The sequence below is a fragment of the Pimephales promelas genome, chromosome 10, assembly GCF_988280905.1.
Source record: "Pimephales promelas chromosome 10, fPimPro1.hap1.1, whole genome shotgun sequence".
NCBI lineage: Eukaryota > Metazoa > Chordata > Actinopteri > Cypriniformes > Leuciscidae > Pimephales > Pimephales promelas.
In genome coordinates this window covers 1,097,721-1,120,184 of record NC_142778.1, presented here as the reverse complement: position 1 = coordinate 1,120,184, position 22,464 = coordinate 1,097,721, and the positions used below count along the sequence as shown (strand labels likewise).

The following is a 22,464-nucleotide window of genomic DNA, read 5'->3' as shown; positions in this document are numbered from 1 at the left end:
CGCGAGACTAACTTTCAGACGAGATCTCAACCACTGAAATCTTAAAGGGCCAGCGTCATAATTTAACAGAATTCAACAGGCGTCTGTATACATCATTCACACATTACTAATACTAAATGACATTATCCCAATTACACATTTACATGTAAGATCATTTTCCCTCCCCTGGTTACATATATATATAAAGCAGAACCAGATTTCACAAAGTGCAACATGTCCCTGTATCAACATTAAAATCAACCAATCAGATTTGAGGAAGAGGTTTACATTTTATGGACCCTATTTTAGTGATCTGAAACGGAAGTATCAAGCACAGAGCACAAGTAACTTTGTGGGCGGCTTCTGACGTGCGTCTGTGGAGGGAAAAGCCCACTTTGTACAAAGTCAATTGTGCCAGGTACAAGATAGGGCCCTATGTCAAGTTTAGACTTAAAACCAGGGTTATTCACCTCTCATTTCCCTCTTATTTTAGGGTTAAGTTATGGGTAGGGTTAGGTTTAGGGGTTGGGATTGGGTTGGACAGGAATGTTATTTAAAATATGTCGATCCAGGAACATGTTGCATTTGGCACAGTCCCAGCGACCGCACATGTGCTGAAGATTTGATCAAAACGCATGTAATGCACATGTAAACGAATATGGGAATCAGGTTGTAAAATGTGTGGTACATATAAACAGAATGGAAACACTATTTTACAGTGTCCTTGTTACTTACAGTATGTTAGATGTACTCACTATAGTAACAGTAAATTATGCATAATTACAAGCAACTTATCATAACCTCTAAATACATAACACATTGTTAAGTAAAAACACTTTCACAAAAATCTGAAACACTTAGAAATTGCTGGTAAATTTCATAATTACTTAAATTAAAACTTGATGTCTGAAATTTGTAGGCCTATTTTCTGCTCAAATTTACCTCAGTAATATTTAAAACTGAGAAATATATATTTTTACAGTGTAATTTCACCTTAAAATAAAGTGCAACCAACAGACCTCCGTTTCTGATATCAGATTGGGTCCGTGCCAATTGACGAAAGTTACCTACTGAGTCATAATGAGCTCTATACCGGGAATAACTACTAAGTGGAAGACCCGTTACACGCTGTTGCATCAGTGTATGAATCCATCTGCCCCCCAACACCAAATATGACTGTATTTTCCATTATCTTGAAAAGTTCTGCATATTCCTACGGTACCGTAAGAGACCGTCTTGCTAGTTTAAGCTGGTTTATCTGTTGATTCTAGTTCATACGGTCCCCAATCATCTTTATGAGATCTGATCAGGTCAAACAACACTCAAAAAACACCAAACTAGACCAGCCTGACTTTAAACCCAGTCTGTTGGTCATAATTACAGACAACAATGAGTTTGTGCCGGTTTAGAAATGCTATCATTTATCTCTCTCTTCTTGCTGAGGTCTCGCAGACCTCGTGATTGTTCTCTGAAAGAAAGCTATGCAGTCATGTCGCACACGTGTTTACTCTAAAACTAAACCACACGTATTCCTTGAGCGCTGCTGGAAACGGCTCCTGGCTCTGTTTTTAATCTGATGTCATGATAATGGAATTCAGTAATAGCTCTCTGACTCGGTCTTACCTCTCTTATTTGGCCACATTTGCTCACAGAAAACACACACGCATGTCGATGTCGTCTACAGACTGCAGAGTTCACACTCAGTGAATACATTTTCCACATTTCAAAATTAAAACATGATTTATGCTAAGGCAGTAAAGTACAATCACTGTTAAAAAAAATTGAATAAAATATGCATTAAAAAATAGCATTTTTAAATATAGAAGTAAATCAATGTACTACTTTTTTCTGTTTTTTAATTTTTATTTTATTTTTGCACTCTAAAAAATGCTGGGTTGTTTCAACCCAAATTTGGGTCAAATATGGACAAACCCAAATGTTGGGTTAAAAATGTAATTAAAAAAAAATGTAGAGTTGAAAGTTAAAGTTGAAGTTGGGTTAAAATTTTAAATTACATAACCTAACATTTGGGTTTGTCCATATTTGACTCAAATTTGGGTTAAAACAACCCAGCATTGTTGAGAGTGTGTATTCATATATGTACAATAGTGGCTAAACGTGATGCGCCGCGTAGGAAAAATGAGATATTCACTCTTTATTCAAATATTATTAAAAATGTGTTAAAGATTTTGTAAGCGTGTTGCATAGTTGAGCTTGGAGTAAAATGTTTTATTTGTGATAATATCTCAATGAAACCTGCGAATTGTGGCAACATCGATTTTAATCAGTCTGTTATACAAAGAAATTATGAACACACAAAATATTAATATTTTTTTCCTTTTAACTTTATTTTGAATTTTGCATAGAAGAATAAAACCTGTAGCTGTACTTAGCTTCTTTTTTTTAAAATAATTTTAAATACTTGAAACATTTTAGCATTTTATAATTCCCTCTTATTTACAATTTAACTAATATATTTAACTAATATATATATATATATATATATAGATTGATGGTTCAATTGAACTACAGCCACAAGACAAATATAAAAAATATATAAAATTTAATAAAGTTTTTTGTATAAAGTTATATGCAACGTCCTTGACATAACAACACAATGCATTAAACCCTAAAATAACTATAAAACCTTTACTTGAAACTTAACAACTGGTGAACAAATCCAATAAAACAAAGTGAAAAATCTTGTGTTGCTGAGCCAGCATCGCTTACAACTCTTCTAGCATTCTCCAGTTTACAAAAGCTTAACAAAGCCTCATTGTGTTCTGGTCTGTCTCTCTTGTAAACTTTGGTATCACTATCTATTCTCACAGACATGACATGTTTATTGGTGTCCATTTCTGATGGAAAAACCATGTGCCGAACACTTAAACCCCTGTAGTCGCTTGTTTGCATGTGTGTGTATTTTGAAGTTTGAAGTGTCTTAGGTTCACCAAAATGACATAATTTTGGTGAATTATTTTTTTTTCTTGAAAAAATATCTTCATGTCTTAAAATATCTTGAAAGTAACTCGACACCCTTGCCTCATTTATTATGCGCGGTTCTATGCAAATGAGCCCCGCCCCCACCCACTCACTCAGAGATCCACTGGTTGACGATCACACGTTGATCTGATTGGTTACAAGGTCGTTTGTGACGTCAGAAACACCAGCGATTTCACGCTGTGTTTTTGAGACTGTCTTTGCAATTTAAGGAGGAAATACTCAGCAATGCTGTCCACTTATAAACTTACACATGGTGTGTCTAAAAGCGTATCACCACACACATATAAACAACCTTAAAAGCTGGATTTATCCACAGAGGGACTTTAAAACAAACGCTGAGATGCAGTGAATGTGCTCAGCCTCTTATGAATCTTTGTTCCACTTCTCAGGTTATAAGAGATCTTATTTCAGGCCTAATTCTTAATAAAAATGTTTTTTTCGGTACACCAAAACCACTGGCATTCAGTACAGTACATGTTCTGTTGAAACACAGATGGCACATGGGAAACTTTCCCTAAAACCATACCGCAGTTTGATGAGTGTGTGGCGAAGTAGTTTTTTTTCCCCCCAACCACTTTAATTGACTTTTAATTGTCTGAACTCAAAAAGACGTTCTACTTCTACAAGAAAATCTGGTATACACTTCAGTCTTTATTTAAAGATCCAGTATGAACTAAGACAAACAATTAAAGTGACAACCACAACAATGATAACAACAGCTCAAAGAGATGGATGGATGTGTGGTCCTGGATGTCCTGTCCTGTCTCCACTATAAACAATGTTATAATGATCATTTATACAGGGTATAAAGAGATACGATAAAACAAAGTCTGTTCTGCATTTGATCTGGATCTTGATAACGGACAGCTCTTTTCACAGCAGAAAGGAATTCATTTAGCTTTGGTTGAAGGCTTTGATGCGCCGAAACACATCGAGCGTATACGATGACCCTCACAGAAAGCTTCTTAGAAGTTTTGTCTGCACTTAAAGGAGTAGTTCACTTAAAAAAACAAAAAACTTTTGCTGATAATTTACTCACCCCCGTGTCATCCAAGATATCCATGTCTTTCTTTCTTCAGTCGGAAAGAAATGAAGGTTTTTGATGAAAACATTCCAGCATTTTTCTCCATATAATGGACTTCAATGGGAACCAAACGGTTCAAGGTCCAAAAGAGAGTTTCAGTGCAAACTGTTCAAAGGGCTTTAAACGATTCCAGACGATGAATAAGGGTCTGATCAAGCGAAACGATCGGCCATTTAATAAATAAATAATAAAGTTTGCATTTTATAAGCTCAAATGTTCGCCTTGCTCTGTTCTGTGATGCGCGTTCGTGACTCTCTTGTTCGAATCTTTTTTTGAGTCATGTGGTTCATTTCGTTCGTTGAATTAACCAAATGACTCGAAAAAAGATCGAACTCGTTTATCAAAATGAACGAATCTTTTTTCGATTCCTTTCATTCGACGAATTAACCAAATTACTTGAAAAAAAAAAGATTTGTTCATTTTGATGATGAACGCACATCACAGAACAGAGCAAGTCGAGCATTTGTGCTCATACAACTAAAACATTTTTATTTATTTTTGAAATGGCCAATTGTTCCGCTAGATAAGCGTCTGGAAACGCTTAAAGCCCTTTGAACAGTTTGTACTGAAACTCTCATTTGGACCTTGAACCATTTGGTTCCCATTGAAGTCCATTATATGGAGTGAAATCATCAAAAACCTTAATTTCTTTTTGACTGAAGAAAGAAAGACATGGACATCTTGGATGACATGGGGGTGAGTAAATTATCAGCAAACGTTTATTTTTTTTAAATGAACTAAAGCTTTAACTGGATCTATTATCTGATGATAGCATATACTGCAGGATACACTCAGATGGATGTTTGTCATTTAAAGGGATAGTTCACCCCAAAATGATTACTCTCCCTCATGTTGTACAACTCCGTAAGACTTTTGTTCATCTTCAGAACACAAATTAAAGAAAATCTTAGTAGAAAGAAAGTAATCGCTGACCTAGTTTTCATTTTTGGGTGAACTGTCCCTTTAAGGCTCTTCAAGTGTAGCATAATAATGAGCTCTTTTTAACCGCAAATACTGTTTCTCTTTCCGAGGTAGGTACGGATGGTGTTAAGATCGTCAGTAACATCAAGTTATGCAATGTTAGCTTTGCAACAGTAGTATCATCCAAGTCTGTGTTCGATTTAACAATCTCAATTTCAGATACAAAGAAACATGAATTCCTGGAGTGTAACACAGCAAGTACACAGTACATAAGAACAGTGAGTACAATATGATAAATATATAGCTAATGGCATGCATGAGTGGGTTAACTGTATCATATGAAGCATACGGTGACCTGTGTTGGTTGGCAGAAACTATAGATATGTTCCAACATGGATGTCAGTATTAGCACAGTACAAGTAAATCTCACAAACTTTTAGGAATATTACTGGGTTCAGTACAATGTTATATTCCTGTAGCTCAAACAGGAGATGATGGCGCCAGCAACGCCAAGGTCATGGGTTTGATGCCCAGGGAATGTAAATGCATACATTTAAATATTGTTGATTATCACACAAAAAAAACCAAAAAAAAAAAAACCCCATGAAATACAGTGAGGCACTTAATGGAGGTTAATGAATGGGAAAATTCTCACCATTTCAATAGTTCGCCCTCATGAACTCTCAGTATTTGTGCTTTTCTCTACTAATATCTGAATATTGCTAAATCAAGATACATTTACTTGAGAGGTGAAATTTCTTAAAGGGGCCATATGTAGAATTCAGAAGCCTTGTTATTAGCGCCCCCGGTGGCCGTTCAGTGAACTGCAGCTTCATACTCGAACTCGTGAACACGATTCAATACGCGGAGGTCTTGTTCGTTCTTTGCTTAGAAATAGAAAAAACGTTGCAGTGATAAACTGTTAACGAACATCCCGACGCCGTCCACTGCTACGACTGTAAATATGTGCTGCACTTTCCTCTTAACCCTTATGCTGCATTAGGGACATTTTTGGTCTTTTGCAGTTTAATTTCTTTGACCATTTTGGCTGTTTTAATGCAAATGGTATGAAATTTGGCAAAATTGTGACTTTTTGGATACATGTAAAAAATGTGATCCCATTTTGCAAAATATGTATAACACACACTGTGTAGATCAAATAGTAACACTCAGCACCATAAAGACCAAAAATGGCCCATTGAAACCCATTAAAAGGTTGTTTAAATCTGAGGCTGTCAGTAATACATGAAACATGATTTTTGCACAAACATCCTTTCATTTTGAAGCAAAAGCATTATATTTGCATTATATAGTGTATTCCACCAGATGACGTCACTACATATTTATTCCCTATGGGTGGAAATGCACCTTATTTTAGGCAATAGGCAATGTTTAATAGGTGGCCATTTTTGGTCTCTAACGCGCTAAGTGGGATTTTTTGCAAAGTGGGACTGTGATAATCCAAATCTAAAGTTTTCTCTTTGCATTTAGTTTATTGAAAATAATTGAATTTTTGTGTTTTTTCCTCTTATACAAATCGATGGTTTCGCCAACAAAACTGGTAATTAAAGGGTTAAAATCCTGAAATTGAATACATTTTTGGTAGTTATGATGAGGACTGATGCTGGTTAAAAGATTTAACTTGGTAAAAGTGGAAAATAATAATAATATATAATATTTTAGGCAATGTTTAATATGTGGCCATTTTTGGTCCTTAATGCACTCAACGGTGTTAAAAATCTAATGCAGCACAAGGGTTAATAACAGACTAAACAGAAAACAACTGAGAATGATGCGTTTGCATCAGATCTGAGATTCACCGATAAAATCACTTTGTTATGATTAGAAATGTGAGACTATTGACAATATCGATCTGGCTCTGTGAGAATCTCTTTTCTTTGCATGACTCATTCACATTACAATACTGGAGGGATCTTTCCTGCACTGTATAAGCATCAGGAGCGAGTGTGAACGTCGATCCTTTCGATTTTCGACGCAAAAAACATCACATAAAAATCATTCTACAACCTATGAAGCCGGGAAGGTCTTGTCCCATTTACGTCCACTGTAAGCGCCTCACCGTAACCCGGATTTAGAAATGTCAACATTATGCTGTTAATTCTTGTATTGAACCAGGAATATTCATTTGATCACTAAACATAATTTATCCCCACATGCACAGCTTCATTGTTCTTGTAGCGGGACTCTAGCATAGTTTGCATCATACGACATACAAGGCAACATAACCTGCTGCAATTTACATTAAATTAGCTTGTAAAGTAAAAGACTATGATAAACAGCTTGATAACTGCTTCCAGCTTTTGCATTCAAGGCTTTTACTCAAAGGGTTTTAATCCCAAAGCCATTTATTTTTTCTTTTTCAGAGCCTTCATTCAAACTAAAACCACTTAATTGGTTAGCTGGAGGAGGACTGACAGGCCGGCGATCTCTCTCACACACCGTTTCAGGATTGCACCTTCGCTAAAGTGGCACAGACAAAGAGAGAGAGGCTTGGGATATAGAAGGATTGTTTCCAGTTGCTGGTTTTCCTGATCTAAATTACGGAATTGCAGTTCAATAATCTCACTTTGCATTGCAGCATTGTAACACACTTTAAAACGGTGAAGGAATTAGACTTAATTGGGGGGCAGCGAGTGTGTGTGTTTTTATGAAAAGCCATGGATAATGGGGTGTCTGGAAAGAAAACAGACGTGTGTGTGTGTGTGTGTGTGCTCGTTCCTCTCGCCGTGAGCTGAATCCAGGTTCACGAGAGCCAAGACAAATACAATAAACAATCACAGCGACACCATTCACATGGCAATGGATCAGCGCTTTCATGGAGACTCCTGCAGATCTGACAGATCACGATCTAGAGAAGCGGAAAAGAGAAACACTGAAACATGTATCATATACCATACCATACCAACGTTATTTATAAAGCACATTTAAAAACAACCAAGGTTGACCAAAGTGCTGTACATTAACAGATAAACAACAACAACAAGCAAGCAATTAAAACAATCAATAAACTATAAAACTATACAAGGTACAACTCATATACTTCATTTGAAGGTGCATGCCTTACATGCATTGAACTTACTCAACTAGATTCATTAACGACACTCTAAACAATGCTGGGTTGTTTTAACCCAAATTTGGGTCAAATACTGTATGGATGTTAATTTTTTCATTACATTTTTAACCCAACATTTGGGTTTATCCATATTTGACCCAAATTTGGGTTGAAACAACCCAGCATTGTTTAGAGTGTACGTGTACTTACTATATAGTAACGGGTTAGGGATTGGTTTGAGGGTTAGTTAACTTACTTGTGATTATGCATACTTTTCTGTTATTAATATAGCAAGTACACGTAGTAATATGTAACCATGTTAACTTGTTACCCAAAATTATGCTGCACATTATGGACATATCGATCTGTTAACACACTCCTTCATGAGTGACATTGGTCAATGGTCTAGAAAAAGCGATCTGTACTTACTGGGAGATTTTGCAGTTTGTTGTTTTGACGAAGCGGCCCGTGTATTGGATATTGCACCGGACAACATTGTTGGTGAAGTCTGACTCAAGCACCAAGTATTTGGGGTTAACCTGGAGCTAGAGACAGAATTTAGACCTTCAGTGCTGGGAAAAAGTAAGTGCACCCCATGACATTTATTTATCAGGTCATGCTATAAGCTATTTCGTAACATTTTAATTTAGCGTCATGGACCCGAAGCCATTACGTTTTTAAAACTGTAATATCCTATTCTAATCTTGACAAACTACATATCATTTGAAAGCTTAGTAATCTCTAGTTTCGATATTTTGTGACTGATGTTCAAAATAAATTACAGAGGAGCTGTAATATATCAATTTGCAACAAATATTTTCATACTCCTAAGGCCTTTATTTTGTAATAGCAATGAACATGAAAAATCAAGAAAGGACAGTAGAAATGCCAAGAGTTCAAAATATAGCATCATTCAATTATTTTAGAAAAAAAAAAGTCAGAAAATGTTTTAAATATAAATAAAAAAATGATATATTCACCATTTGTGGCACATGTGGCAGCGAGCTATAACGCACATGAATGTTCTTTTTATGTGATTGTTGAGGTTGAATTTATATCAAAATATGACAAACTTCTCATATTACTTCTGAATAGGATGCCCACTTCATAAATTGTATGAGAATTGTGTGAATAATGGTTTAGATCACTCAAAACACATATGGAAATAATGGTTGTGCCCTAGTGGAAGCATTCGGTACTGCACACACACACACACACACACACACACACTCTCACTGAAAGCTCATTTTCTGAGATATCAACCTTAAAATTTGAAACACAACTTGTTTATATTTTTGGCTTTGATATATATATATATATATATATATATATATATATATATAGAAGAGTTCAGATGCAAAAGCCTCTAAATGCCATTTGAAATTTTCTTCTAAAATGACTATTTTTTATCAAACTTGTATATTTCAGTTCAGTAATTTCACTTAAATAACAATTAATAGGTAATCTTCATTGCCATTTAAGTGAAATTACTGAACTTAAATATACAAGCTTGATAAAAATGGTCATTTTAGAAGAAAATTTCAAATGGCACTTAGAGGCTTTTGCATCTGAACTCTATATATATATATATATATGAAAATATGAATAATTACATTTTTTTTACATCATACATTACTCAAATGTCTATAACTTTTTTTTCTTTTTCACTTTCTTAATTTATTTCATTTCAACAAAAAAGTGCCAAATGTCTTCTTTAAAATAAGACCAATCTTGCGTCTATATTCCAAAGCATTCTCGAATTAAACCATTTAAGTTTGGATTGTGCATTTTCACGCTATAAGCACATCACAGTCGAGCCTCAGAAAAGAAGGCTGAACATCATTGCATTGCTGTTGTTTTGCTGAAGGTCAAACATGCTTGAAGAGACAGTGGAGCATGTCTGAATCTGTGTTATTTATGAGCTCACGCATGCCAAACTCTTCATCGATATCATTCAGACGATACCGCACATCAAAAGACTAACTTTTAGCGAGACATGCCATATTCTGTTTGGATGCGTTAGATACGATATATTCTCTCTTTGAAGGTTATGAAAATGTCTTATGGGAGACGGAGTGTACATGTTTGAGAATGTTACCTTCAGTATATAGTTTCCTGGCTGAACATCAGTGATGTCAATCCATTGGCAATCAATGTCTGCATTGTATGTGTCGTAGCAGCCTGGACTCAAACCCTGGGGAATTCAACATTTCCTTTATCAAACAACAACGTCCAGTGTCTTTAATTACTATGCACTAACATTTAAATTAAATATCTGTATCAGAAACTGCACTGTCCCGTACCTGTGTGTGTGAAGTACAAGCGAAACGTTTCAGATGGCCGAAGTCACAGGTCGTGTCCTCCAGACAGAAACTGGCCTTGTGTCCCTCGGCCACCTTCCGGCCAGAGCTCGCCTCCAACAGGTCGTAGTGACTGAACTCATCCATACTGTGGTAATGCCTGAGAGAGAGAGAGCATAGACTGTAAAAGAAAATATGGTGTGCGTGATGTCACCTGTATGTTTCTGAAGAGCAATTATGAATCCCGAAGTGGGCGGAGCCGGCCGTCGCCATCTTGGCCGCGTCACTCCCGGATAAATGAATGTAGGCAAAGATTAGCTGAGGTGACAGCAGACTAGTGACATCAGCAGCAATCCACCTGTCACTCAAGTGGCCACACCCTTAATAATGCAGAACTTTAAGGCTTAATATAATTTAAACGGATGAGTTGTAAAAATATTCACCCCCCTCACAGTCGTCATGAAGGGCAAAATTAGCAATATAGACCAAAACAACTTTTAGAACCAGGCTGTAAACATGTGTTTATCTGCTGTAAAGTTGGACATTTTAACATGCGGGTCTATGGGATTGACTCTCTAGTGGCCAGTGGAGGAACTGCAGTTTAACTCACTCCACTGTTGGATTCAAGAGAGAGACAGAAACCCACTTTACTTCACTGACACACACAAACCTTCTCTTTCTTCATGGTTCAGTCTTTGAGAAGGCATTAATAATCGAGCAGGAGCTTCCCGACCGCACACACACACCGCTGGTTATGTTCTTGGAAAGCTGTGGTAATACCTGAGGACGGCGGCGGGGAAACACAGGTGCTTTCCTCTGACAGGGACAGAGTTCATATTTTCCACAGGGATACGATATTTCCCATAAACCGTGTGTGTTACTGCCAAGCATATTAAATCATATTTGATGAGGGGATGACAGACATTTCAGGAGCCTGTAGCCAAAATCCCTGAGCAAGCTATATGAATCACAGACACACGTTGGGTTTCCATGTTTTATAGGGATTTTCCATATAGACAAAAATAATATAACACACTAAGCCTAAACCAACCCATCAAACAAAACTTTCTGTATTTTTACATTTTCAAAAACATCATAAATATTCTGGTAAGACTTTAGATATTATACTAACTATAACTAACTCTCAGAGTTTATTAATATCAACATCAATGCTCGTCTACAGATATTTGACTGACGATCATAACTACATGTCAACTTGCTCAGTCTGATACTGTAATGCGAGCTAGTTGACATGATCTTGTCTTTTTATTTACTTTATTTACTGATTTATGAAACCACAATAATAAATATACTATAAAGTATTGACATATTTCACCATTTAAAAGAAATAACCAATCCTATCAACATTTTATCAGAACTGTTTTACGCAGAATAGAGTGGAAACACTGTGGAGACAAACGCGATCCGGACGCGAAATGACAAGCTGCGTTCTGGTTACATATAAAATTACATACATATATAAATATATATGAAGAGTTCAGATGCAAAAGCCGTAAATGCCATTTGAAATTTTCTTCTAAAATGACTATTTTTATCAAGCTTGTATATTTAAGTTCAGTAATTTCACTTAAATGACAATTAATAGGTAATCTTCATTGCCATTTAAGTGAAATTACTGAACTTAAATATACAAGCTTGATAAAAATGATCATTTTAGAAGAAAATTTCAAATGGCATTTAGAGGCTTTTGCATCTGAACTCTTCATATATATATATATATATATATATACACACTACAGTCAAATCTGACGGTCTGCACTTCGCCTGGCTGTCGTCTTTGTTAATGTGAGTAATAAAAGCACTGGAAAACTCAGTTTTCATTTCAGCTATTAATACATAAACACTGTTAATCTCCACACAATATCAAACATGTCAAAGCAGAGAAGTGCAAACTATTATAGATTACCTTCTGCTCTCTGCAGTTCTCCTGAATTATGTCAAAGAGAGTGAGGTGATTGTACACAAGATTTCAGATTGAGGTTGCATGAAAGACGTCATCACACATCAGCTTAGCCGTCTAATTGCATTAAAGTGCTGAATACTTCATGTGCAGACATTAATAATCTGTTCATGAGCAAAACTGACTGCTGGCACTCTGATCCCAAGCCAGAAGTGAATGTTGATAATAATGTACAACCGAAGTCAAAACAAAATACTTCCATATGCATCTCCGCTAATTAATTTATCCGACGGTCAAACACGGGATTTCTGCCATTACGAGAGTCGACCAAATACACTCTCATCCTCACACATGTTTTAATGCAGAACTAAACCGTGCAACATTTCACTTCCAGTTTAATTTGTAATATGGCTGTCAATCGATTAAAAATTTAATTGATATGCTAAATAACATTATTGAAAAAAATTAGGGCTGGCAAACGATTAATCATGATTAATCGCATCCAAAATAAAAGTTTGTGTTTACATAATATATGTGGGTGCACTGTGTATAATTATTTTATATATATAAATACACACACATGCTTGTATATTTAAGAAATTATTTCATGTATATACTGTATATAGATTTATATATACCGTAATTTATATTATATATAAATTTATATTATATATTTTATATGTAAATATTTTTTTTTCTTAAATATACATACATGTGTGTGTATTTATATATATAATATAATAAGTAATTATACACAGTGCACCCACATATATTATGTAAACACAAACTTTCATTTTGGATGCGATTAATCGCGATTAATCATTTGACAGCCCTAAAAAAAATATTAAATTTAATCTCAATTAATGACATGCATGTGAAAAATAATATAAAGATAATTTGATTCATTTTTTTTATTTATTTAATTTATAAATTATAAAATAATTTGTCTGATTTTTCTCTCTCTTTTGTTCACCTAGACTGCATTTATTTGATCAAAGATGCAGCAATATTGTGAAATATTATTACAATTTCAAATAACGGTTTTCTATGTGAATATATTGTAAGATGTAATATATTCCTGAATTTTCAGCATCATTACTCCAGTCTTCTGTGCCACATGATCCTTCAGAAATCCTTCTCTATCATTGGGCAGTTCGAGCTGCTATGATTGACAGCTGTCACAGATGATGTGATGTGGGCGTGTCCAGCGATGCAGCAAAGCTGATCATCCGAGTTTAACTTGAAGCGAAACAACAACTCTCGCCAATTCACCGTCTCGCTTGCAAATGTAGACACGATGTAATGAACAGCTACAGGCGAACAAACACAGTTCTGACAAGCACTGACAGACTTTAATTTACACTTGTCACGAGGCCCAGCTGATTGTACATGGAAATGATATGGAAATCCCCTCTGAGGATAACAGCCCTTCGCCAAGTGAAACAAAATACATAAATCGATGCCAAAATTCATTTAGATTTTGATGTAAGATAAGGAATTTAAACTCACTTTCACAATCTGGGACTAGTATAATTGCATCATTCTGGGACTTTTAATCGTATTAGGGCTTGAATTGTATTGATTTGTAGCTACAGGCTTGTAAAAAAGGTACGTGTGTGTGTGTGTAAAATGCTGATCTTTCCTATGCAACAATGGAGCTTAAAGGATTAGTTCACTTCAGAATTAAATTTTCCTGATAATTTACTCGACCCAACGTCATCGAAGATGTTCATGTCTTTCTTTCTTCAGTCGAAAAGAAATTAAGGTTTTTGAGGAAAACAATGGGTCGAAGGTCCAGATGTGAGTTTCAGTGCAGCTTCAAAGTCTCGACACGATCCAGCCGAAGGAATAAGAGTCTGATCTAGACAAATGATCGGCCATTTATAATTTTGTTTTTTAAATATATTAACATTTGGACCTTCGACATGTTGGACCCCATTGAAGTCATTACTGTTTTCCTCAAAAAATTTCTTTTCGACTGAAGAAAGAACGACATGAATAATTTGAAAGACGTGGGGGAGAGTAAATTCATAATTAATAGAGAAATTTTAATTCTGAAGTGAACTACTCCTTTATGAATCGTGGCTTTGTGGTTAGTGCTCATTAATCCGAATACATAGTAGCCCTCAAACCGTATTCACTTTATAGCCCTTAATCCTGTAATTGTGGACAAATGTGGGCACAGAGGACTAAGGTGTGATCCTAATTTTTATTTATTATAAATGTTATATCACTGTCTTCGATAAAGTTTTGTCTATCCATTTATGGTGTTTTTTTTCTATTTTGGGGGTATTTTTTAATTTATTTACTTTAAAAAGTACCATATTTTCTACGTATATTATGCTTATTTTTTTAACTACATTAAAATATCATTCCAATAAGTTCTTAGAGCTAAAACCTAAAAATGAAGTGACTTTGCCGTCACCTGGTGTCTTATTTTGGCTTATTTTAGAGTGCTCTAAATTACAGTTTTTCCCATTCATTTCTATGGGTGCCCATTTTTTTTTACCCAAATACAAGATTAAGGAGTTTATTTCACCCACTTAACATTGTAGAATTGAGTCAAAAAAAATTGTGTGTGTGTTCAGGAGGCAAACTTTGGAAAAGTAGCCAAGTCTTGTACCGCTCAGATCAAAGGAAGTATTTTTTAAAAATAAATTTTTATTTTTAGACAAAATAAAATAAATAAATTTTAATTTTTAGACAAAACTATTTTGCCCACATTTGTCCAGAATACAGTTTTAGGGTTAAAACTGTGTTTTCATTTCAAAACGCTCTCCATCCACACTAGTTAAAAGTTTCTCACCCACACCGAAACATGTGAAGAGCGAGAGACTGGTGGATCTGGACTTACTGGTGACAGCTGTGCCACTCCCAGGTGTGGCGAGGTCTGTTGGGCATGAAGTCAGCCGTCCCTTGGTTCTTCACTCGCTGGGGGAAGCGCAGAAGAACCCTGACACTATAGTCTGTGGCGTCAGCACTGTAAGCCGAGCTGAGGAGGGGAACACATTCATGAGCTTCTGCAGCACTGAGTAATGAAACGTTGTATATATGAGAGCAGGGTGGAATTTATATGATGTGACACCACCCAAATTTCTGCATGAAGAACTCCACAAATGTGATCTCACATCCTTCCCGTTGGTTATTACATGATGGTGTGGTGTAAACAGTTGTAGAGGGGTTTGGGAGGGGTTATTGTGTAAACACAGCCTGCCCAGCTTTGAATGGCCATTTCATAAACAGAAGTATAAAGAGTCGAGAGTTGAGCGTCCTCACCTTGCCAAACACTTCTCCTCCGCCGCACAGCGCAACGAGTACATATGGGCTCTCTGAACGTATGTGGAGGCTTGGACATAGTTAGGGTCAGGAACCAGGTCAGGCAAACCTAAAAACAGGACATATCATAAGAGAAGAAACACACATTCTGATATTAAACAGAAGGAAACTATATGTCTAGCCCATTCTCATCCCGTGGCATCATATAGGTGACACTTTTGCCAATGCGTAGACACCCAACACACATGGCACCCTTTAGCGTCAAAATGAGACGCAGATATATATGAGAGAGAAGGCGCCTCCTAGTGGTCTAACCCAAACACTACACCAGACCTAAATCTTCCCATAACCGAAGTGTGTTATATTGACGCTAAAGGGTGTCATGTGGATGTCTACGCATTGGCAAACGCGTCAGTATATGACGCCTTGGGATGAGAATGCATTGATATGACTGGCTTAAGCTGGTTTAGGCAGGTCTCCAGCCCTGGTCAAGCTTGTTTCCAGCTAGTCTTAGCATAAAAAATACCCAAACCCCTCTAAAAGCTGTAAACAGACAAGTCTAACCACATGACAAGTGCCTTTTGAAAAACATGTATTTAATGCTAAGTATACTACAAATACATTTACATATTTATGCACTTAATAATACCCTGCATTTGTATTGTTGCTATACTAAATTGGTATACTTAAAGGTTTCTAAATTGGAACAAATATTTTGTTCTTAATGCACGTTAGTTATGTGGAGATATTGCTGAGGTCTAACTAAAGACATTCTTAATTATATTTAATTGTGGAACTAAGTATACTTAAGGTGCACGTTTAATATTATACAGATGTCATACTATCCTTACTAATAGAGATATTAAAACACATTTTAGGCTTAATATTAAGAAATGTGCATTGTGCAATAAAGACCTTAATAATAACATTCATATCAGCCTCGAGTGATTTGTCAGTGTATGTGTTAATGGATTTTTAGTATACTTAGTATGAAATGTATTTTATATACATTTTGGTATATTTTGTTTCACTACGGTGGCCACCTAAAAAGTATTAAAAACTAGTTTAAAACCACCATCCAACCAGAGGTGTGTTTCCCAAAAGAACGACAGAACATAGTTGGCTTCGGGAAACACACCCCAGTAAAAGTGCTCAAAACCACTCTCAAACCACCAAACGGACTATTCTGACCACATGAAGTGTCCCAAAACCACTATAAAACCACCAAACCAACAGGTATGAACACATAAAAAGCATCACAACCACTCTAAAACCACAGTACAGACAATTCTGGTCAGTGTGACCACCTGACATGTGTCCAAACCCCTTTACAACAAGCGAACGGACCTGCTTAGCCAACCGAAAAGAGCAGGAACTCCTTCTAAAACCAGCTTTGGAGATCATCTTTGAGTAACAAGCCAGCAGTTTCCCCCCCCAAGCAATGTCAGGATTCATAACACACGGTCCTGGGGACAAATGTGCTGCTTTAATGTTCTGAGCTGTTCTGATGTTACATACCTTTAAATGTAAAAGAAAGTAAAATGGCAGTATCCAAATAAGCATACCTTTGAAAAATACACAAGAGATGAAGAGGTTTTTGATGAGGTAATGGTGAAGCCTCACGGTATAATGCATCAAACAATGTTTCTCATCTGGTTTCAAGGTCACGCACAAATAAGAAAAAAAAAAAAAGAACAAAGTGTTGCGCGTAGAGGAAGAGAGAGATAGAGTACAAAAGATGAGGGAGCGGTGACAGCCAAACGAAAATGAGATCACTTCCCTGCTGGATCCAAATTGGGCCTGTGACCAAATCTGTTAAAAAAAAAAACCCAGAAAAATTGAAAAACAGAGCTAGCTGTGACAGCTAATGTTCTTAAGACTCTCAGCCAAGCGGTACAGGCCCAGTACAGAAACTACTTATCACCTTTATTTACACTTAAAACACAAGTTGGCTGTGTTCACTTCATGTCGAAAGACTCTTATGAATATATTAACAGTGCAGTCCTTACGTGGACATTAACATTTCTTCAAAGGGAAGGTAACAACATATCTGCTTTCCTGCTTTTTGCATGTCATGGATTTCAGAGAAAAGAACCCAGTTGAGAAGAGCAATCAGGCTCCTTCACCAACAAGACTTAGATGTGCAATTTTTCCCAGTGGTCCATCAGATGTCTTCAAAGAAATGTTGAATGCAGATCAAAATCTCACTTTAAAGCAACTTTCACTCTATAAAACATGACGGCCTTGGTCAGTCTCCTTATTTCAGGGATATTAGCGCCGCCCTTCTACTCCAGGGAATGCTTTGCCATCTCCATCTCTGTGTACACATCCGATTTGCCAGCTTGGTCTTAGACAGACTTAACGGCCTCAGGAAACGTTCTTGGTCAGCTCTTGTAAACAGTGTAAAGTGAGTGTGAAAGACTGTGGTTCACCAGCAAAAGGATTTTACACACAGTCTGCACTTTTCGCCACTGGACGGCTGCACTGCATCAACATTCATTATAAACAGCAAGCTACAATGAACACAACGCTCTGGTTTTTACACAAAAAGGCGAAACCAATACAAAATCTTCCGTCATAAATGGTAAATTGACGGCATTTGTATAGCGCTTTCATAGCCCCAATGGCCACCAAAGCGCTTTACATATTGCCTCACATTCACCCACACATTCATACACCGACGGCGGTGTCAGCCATGCAAGGTCGGGAGCAGCTGGGGTTAGCGGTCTTGCTCATGGACACCTGGAACCGAGGATTGAACCACCAACCTTTCAGTTCGTAGACAATCTACACGAACCACTGAGCCACTGCCGTCCTTCATATTTAACTCCCCTCCAAATTAGGGACATAAAGGGTCTATATGTTTCAGGAAGACTAGTCTTGTAAGTACAATTATTGAATGACTCCTAGTCAGATACAGGCCAGATCTAAATATCCAAAAGAGGTTTTATGCTGCAACCATGTAAATGTGTCCCAACTAGGGTTGGGTATCGTTTGTATTTGAACGATTCTGATTCCGATTGCGATTCCTTGTTTCGATTCCGGTTCCTAACGATTCTCGATTCCGATTCTTTTAAGAGGCAGGGTCAAAAAAGTTCAGCTAACCTTGCTAACCAACGGCCTTTCTGAAAGAAATAATCCTTTCTGAAGGAAATACTCCTTCTGTAAAAATACTCCTTTTTGTCACAAATTTAGCATTTTGCCGAGATTTCGTTATTTTTAGAAAAGTGAAGCCACACTTTGGATCGCCAACGTAAGGCACTCATGTTCGACTCGCGTGGTTATGCCAACACTTCCGGTAGACGCTTCTTCGTTGGTGTTGTTCAGCTGTTTCTTCTTCCGCTCGGCGGACTGTGAATATCGAAACTAGGAATCGAAATTTTAACTTTTAAACGATTCCGGGAAAACCGAAAAGTTAGTCTCGGTTCCAATCGATACTCGATTCTCGATACCCAACCCTAGTCCCAACTGATGTTATTTCGATTTTCCAAATTCACAGATAGTGTATTTTTCTACAGGCTGGAGCTCGGACTGATTTCACCTTATTTGTTTGCGATTGCATCATCCAAGTAATGATTTTGAGTTTACGCCCATTTCCCTTATGACCAGATTCTGTAAACTGAGGTGATCAGTCGTGCGTGAAGTGACTCAAGCGAGAGACAAAGACCATTTCACATAACAAAATGAGCCTGCACACTTGGCAGTGGCCAGCAATGTCCCAGAGGCCTTACCCACCTCCACATACACTTATATATGCGCACACACACTTTTATTTAGGGGCTGGCAAAACATTTTCTGTTTGCTGAGGCAATGGACCCCATGTGTGCTGGGTACTTTCCATCCCCCCACCCCAAAAACATATATACGAACTACAGCCCTCACACTCACCCCACAACAACCAAGCCACTTTACCCCTTACCCCACCCTCTAAAGCAAATACTGGGATCATTCACCCTTAGCCCTCGCAGTGCAGTCATCACCACAACCAGAACCAAATCTTCAAACAATGAGCACTCTTTGTGCAGAATGTGTATCCATAGGCACTACACACACACACCAACTACCACATACTCATACACCCACACACATCCCACAACACCTGGTTCCAATAACCCAGGCTCTGAGACAAAGATGAACTTGGAACATCAATGGCAATGGGGGGGGGGGGGATGGAAATGAATGATGCTGGGGTGATGTTAGGATGGAGTAACTTTCACAGACTCCTCATGAGGAAACAAACAAAACAAACTGCCTATAAGTAATGCCCATTGCCAGCTGCAAACTACAAGCTTTCCAATCAACTTTGTGCAGTTTGAGTCCCTTGGGTTACACGTTTGTCGAATATGCAAGGGGATTGCGGCTGCCAGGAAACACAAAGAGATGGCAGTAGAACTACATTTTTTAGATGTCTTTCTGTTTCTCTCACTTCCTTTCCTTCAGAGGGAGAGAGAGAGAGCAAATCTGAAACGAGCTCTTCACGTGCATCCATTTCCCCAAATCTCCCACCGTGCAAGAGCTTAAGTACCAACTGTAGTTCCTCTGTGATTAACTTTACGTAGCACAGCAGCCTAGTAAATGAGCTGCAGCCTTGTTTGAGAAGTGAAACATTACGTACAATGGCATTTGCTGCAATAGATGCAAAAGCAACCTTTCTGGAGAGCTGGTAAACTATTGAGTAACATTGGATGGAGATGGAACTGGATACATATTCTGAACGTTCTGACTTCTGAATCATAATCATATACTGTTCGTTCGTTGGCCGGAGGAGAACTTGCCCCCCGACTGAGTCTGATTTCTCCCAAGGTTTGGTTCCTTACCACTGTCACCTTTGGCTTTTGGCTTGCTTAGTTGGGAACACTTAATATTCAACAATATTGATCTTCCAGAACTGAAGCTAGACGATGATATCACTGTTTTCTCCAGACCGACTGTTATAGATAAACTAACTAAATGAATGACTTAACTTACTTAAGCTGGACTATGACCCTATTTTCTTCTAGATCTGCTGTACAGCCCAAACAAACTTTGTTTGGACCGTAACGCTGCTTTGAAACAACCAGTGCTATATAAATAAAGTTGACTTGACAGTTTGGGACGTGGAAAGAGACTGGACATTCTGTACGGTGAAAGACATGGAAGTACATCATACCTCTTTGCTGAGGGCGATAAACACTCCCTGCATTCATGTTGGGGTTCTCTGCATTGTTGGAGACGAGAGGGTTGCGAGGAGCTGGTTGTATAAACGGAGGCTGTGGCCTTCCAAAGGGTGGAAATTGTTCATATTGGGGGCTTTGCACAGCAGGCTGGAATGATGAGCCGGTGTTGCTCGAAGCACCATTAGAGGCAGGTACTGCAGGATTACCGCTGTCTCGAGAGTCCTCGTTGAACAGGCTATGCGTGTATCTGTGATCCAAGCCGTCGGAGATTTGTGGCTGCGCAGGTTGGGCAGGAGCATGGTAGGTTTGACCGTAAGGGGAATAGTAACGATACCTCTCGTCGGTTGAGTAACCACCCCCTCCGTATCCGCCACTAGTGCCCGAAGAGTATCCCGTTCCACGGAAGGGAGGTTCGTATGATCTGTCCTGAACAGAGTCGTGAGGATACGGTGGCTGTTGAGGGAACGGATACTGTGGATAAAAAGAAGAGGATGAGCCTGAGGACGGTCTAAAACGAGAGCCGGTAGAGAAGCGACTGGTTTCACCTGTCCCAGTTGCGCCCTGACGCCAGTTGTCGGGCACTTGGCCGAATCCAAACGGGTGTCTGGCTTGACCTCTTACAGTCTCCGAGGTTGCCCTTGAAGGTGCTTGTCTCCGTACATTCCCACCCTGTGATCTACGGTTGGGGGCGTCCGCTAGTAGCACTCGATGGTTCCTGTCACGCTCCTGAGCCCGAGCCGGGACGTATTCGGCCCCGCTGTTGAGAAGACTGTACACACGTCCATTATTCTCCCATCGAATCATCTGTCTCCAGGGGTTTGAGTCCTCTGTCTGAGGCTGAGATTGAGACTGTCCCCCTACGGTTCCAAGCAACACAACGACCCACCATGTCATGAAAACAACAGGCAGCATGTTGACAAGACTTGCATGGAAGACCTTCAGGAAAGAGTGGACGATGAAACTCCGAATTGATCCAGCAGCAGGTTAAAGATGGCAAGGCATAGAGGACTTATCGTGCCCATGAGCAAATCAGACTACATGCAGGGAATGAACTTCGTCCTTGGTTCAGTATTTGGTGCAGGCATAGCTGTGAGGAAGGCAGATGATTTCTGATGCCCCAGGGAAGGGTGAAGAATGAGAAACCTCCCTCTTCCGTACTGTCCGGATGTTGAGTTGTTGTCAGTGGACTGAGCATTGCTCTCAGGCTCTCACTGGAGACGACTGCCTGTTGCTCTCCTCTGCACTTCACTATTTGCCTCTCTGAATGCTTACAATAGTCTGTGAAAAAAGAAAAAACGCTCTGATCTCCCCCTCCCTCTCTCCCTCAATCTAACGTGTCTTTTTTCTTTTCTTGAAGCCAGATCCCACATGGCCCTAGTGCTCGAGCTGTTTCCTAAACTACAGCAAAGCCAGGTCTTTGCACAGGCTTCCAGAGTCAACATCACCATCTGTGAAGGCACTTGAGTATCTAGTGAGCCTGTGTTGACTTGCTTTGATCCCTCTGAACAAGCGGGGATGTCTGGTGCGTGGCCTAGGTTCACCCACCCGGGTGCGAGAGAGCTCTGCCTTTGTCTCATGTTTTTCCAAACACAATTTTTTAACACTCATCATCATCACAACATATGAGAGGACATTAATTCCAGCAGGATGTTTAGAAATCCAAGTTATGTACTTGAGAGGAGGCCAAAAAAAGTCAGCACAATTTGGAACAAGCAGTTTCACGTAAAAGAAAAATCCCTTCCAGTAAACGA

General features: G+C 38.3%; 1 protein-coding gene across 2 annotated transcripts; it reads right to left on the bottom strand.

Moving 5' to 3' along the window:
* Window positions 1-6,257: 6,257 nt before the first annotated feature.
* loxl1 (lysyl oxidase-like 1) lies at window positions 6,258-21,970 on the bottom strand. 2 transcript variants are annotated; one of them, XM_039647657.2, is made up of 7 exons: window positions 20,707-21,970; window positions 15,558-15,666; window positions 15,136-15,273; window positions 10,364-10,520; window positions 10,159-10,254; window positions 8,490-8,605; window positions 6,258-7,856 (listed from the first exon to the last, which is right to left on the bottom strand). In XM_039647657.2, exons 1-7 carry the CDS (start codon window positions 21,623-21,625, stop codon window positions 7,850-7,852), a joined length of 1,542 nt encoding a protein of 513 aa, XP_039503591.1. In that variant the 5' UTR covers window positions 21,626-21,970; the 3' UTR covers window positions 6,258-7,849. The 2 variants fall into 2 exon arrangements, with proteins under 2 accessions (XP_039503591.1, XP_088991380.1); XM_089135254.1 differs by lacking the exon at window positions 6,258-7,856 and having other exon boundaries at window positions 8,486-8,605.
* Between the last annotated feature and the right edge of the window lie 494 nt (window positions 21,971-22,464).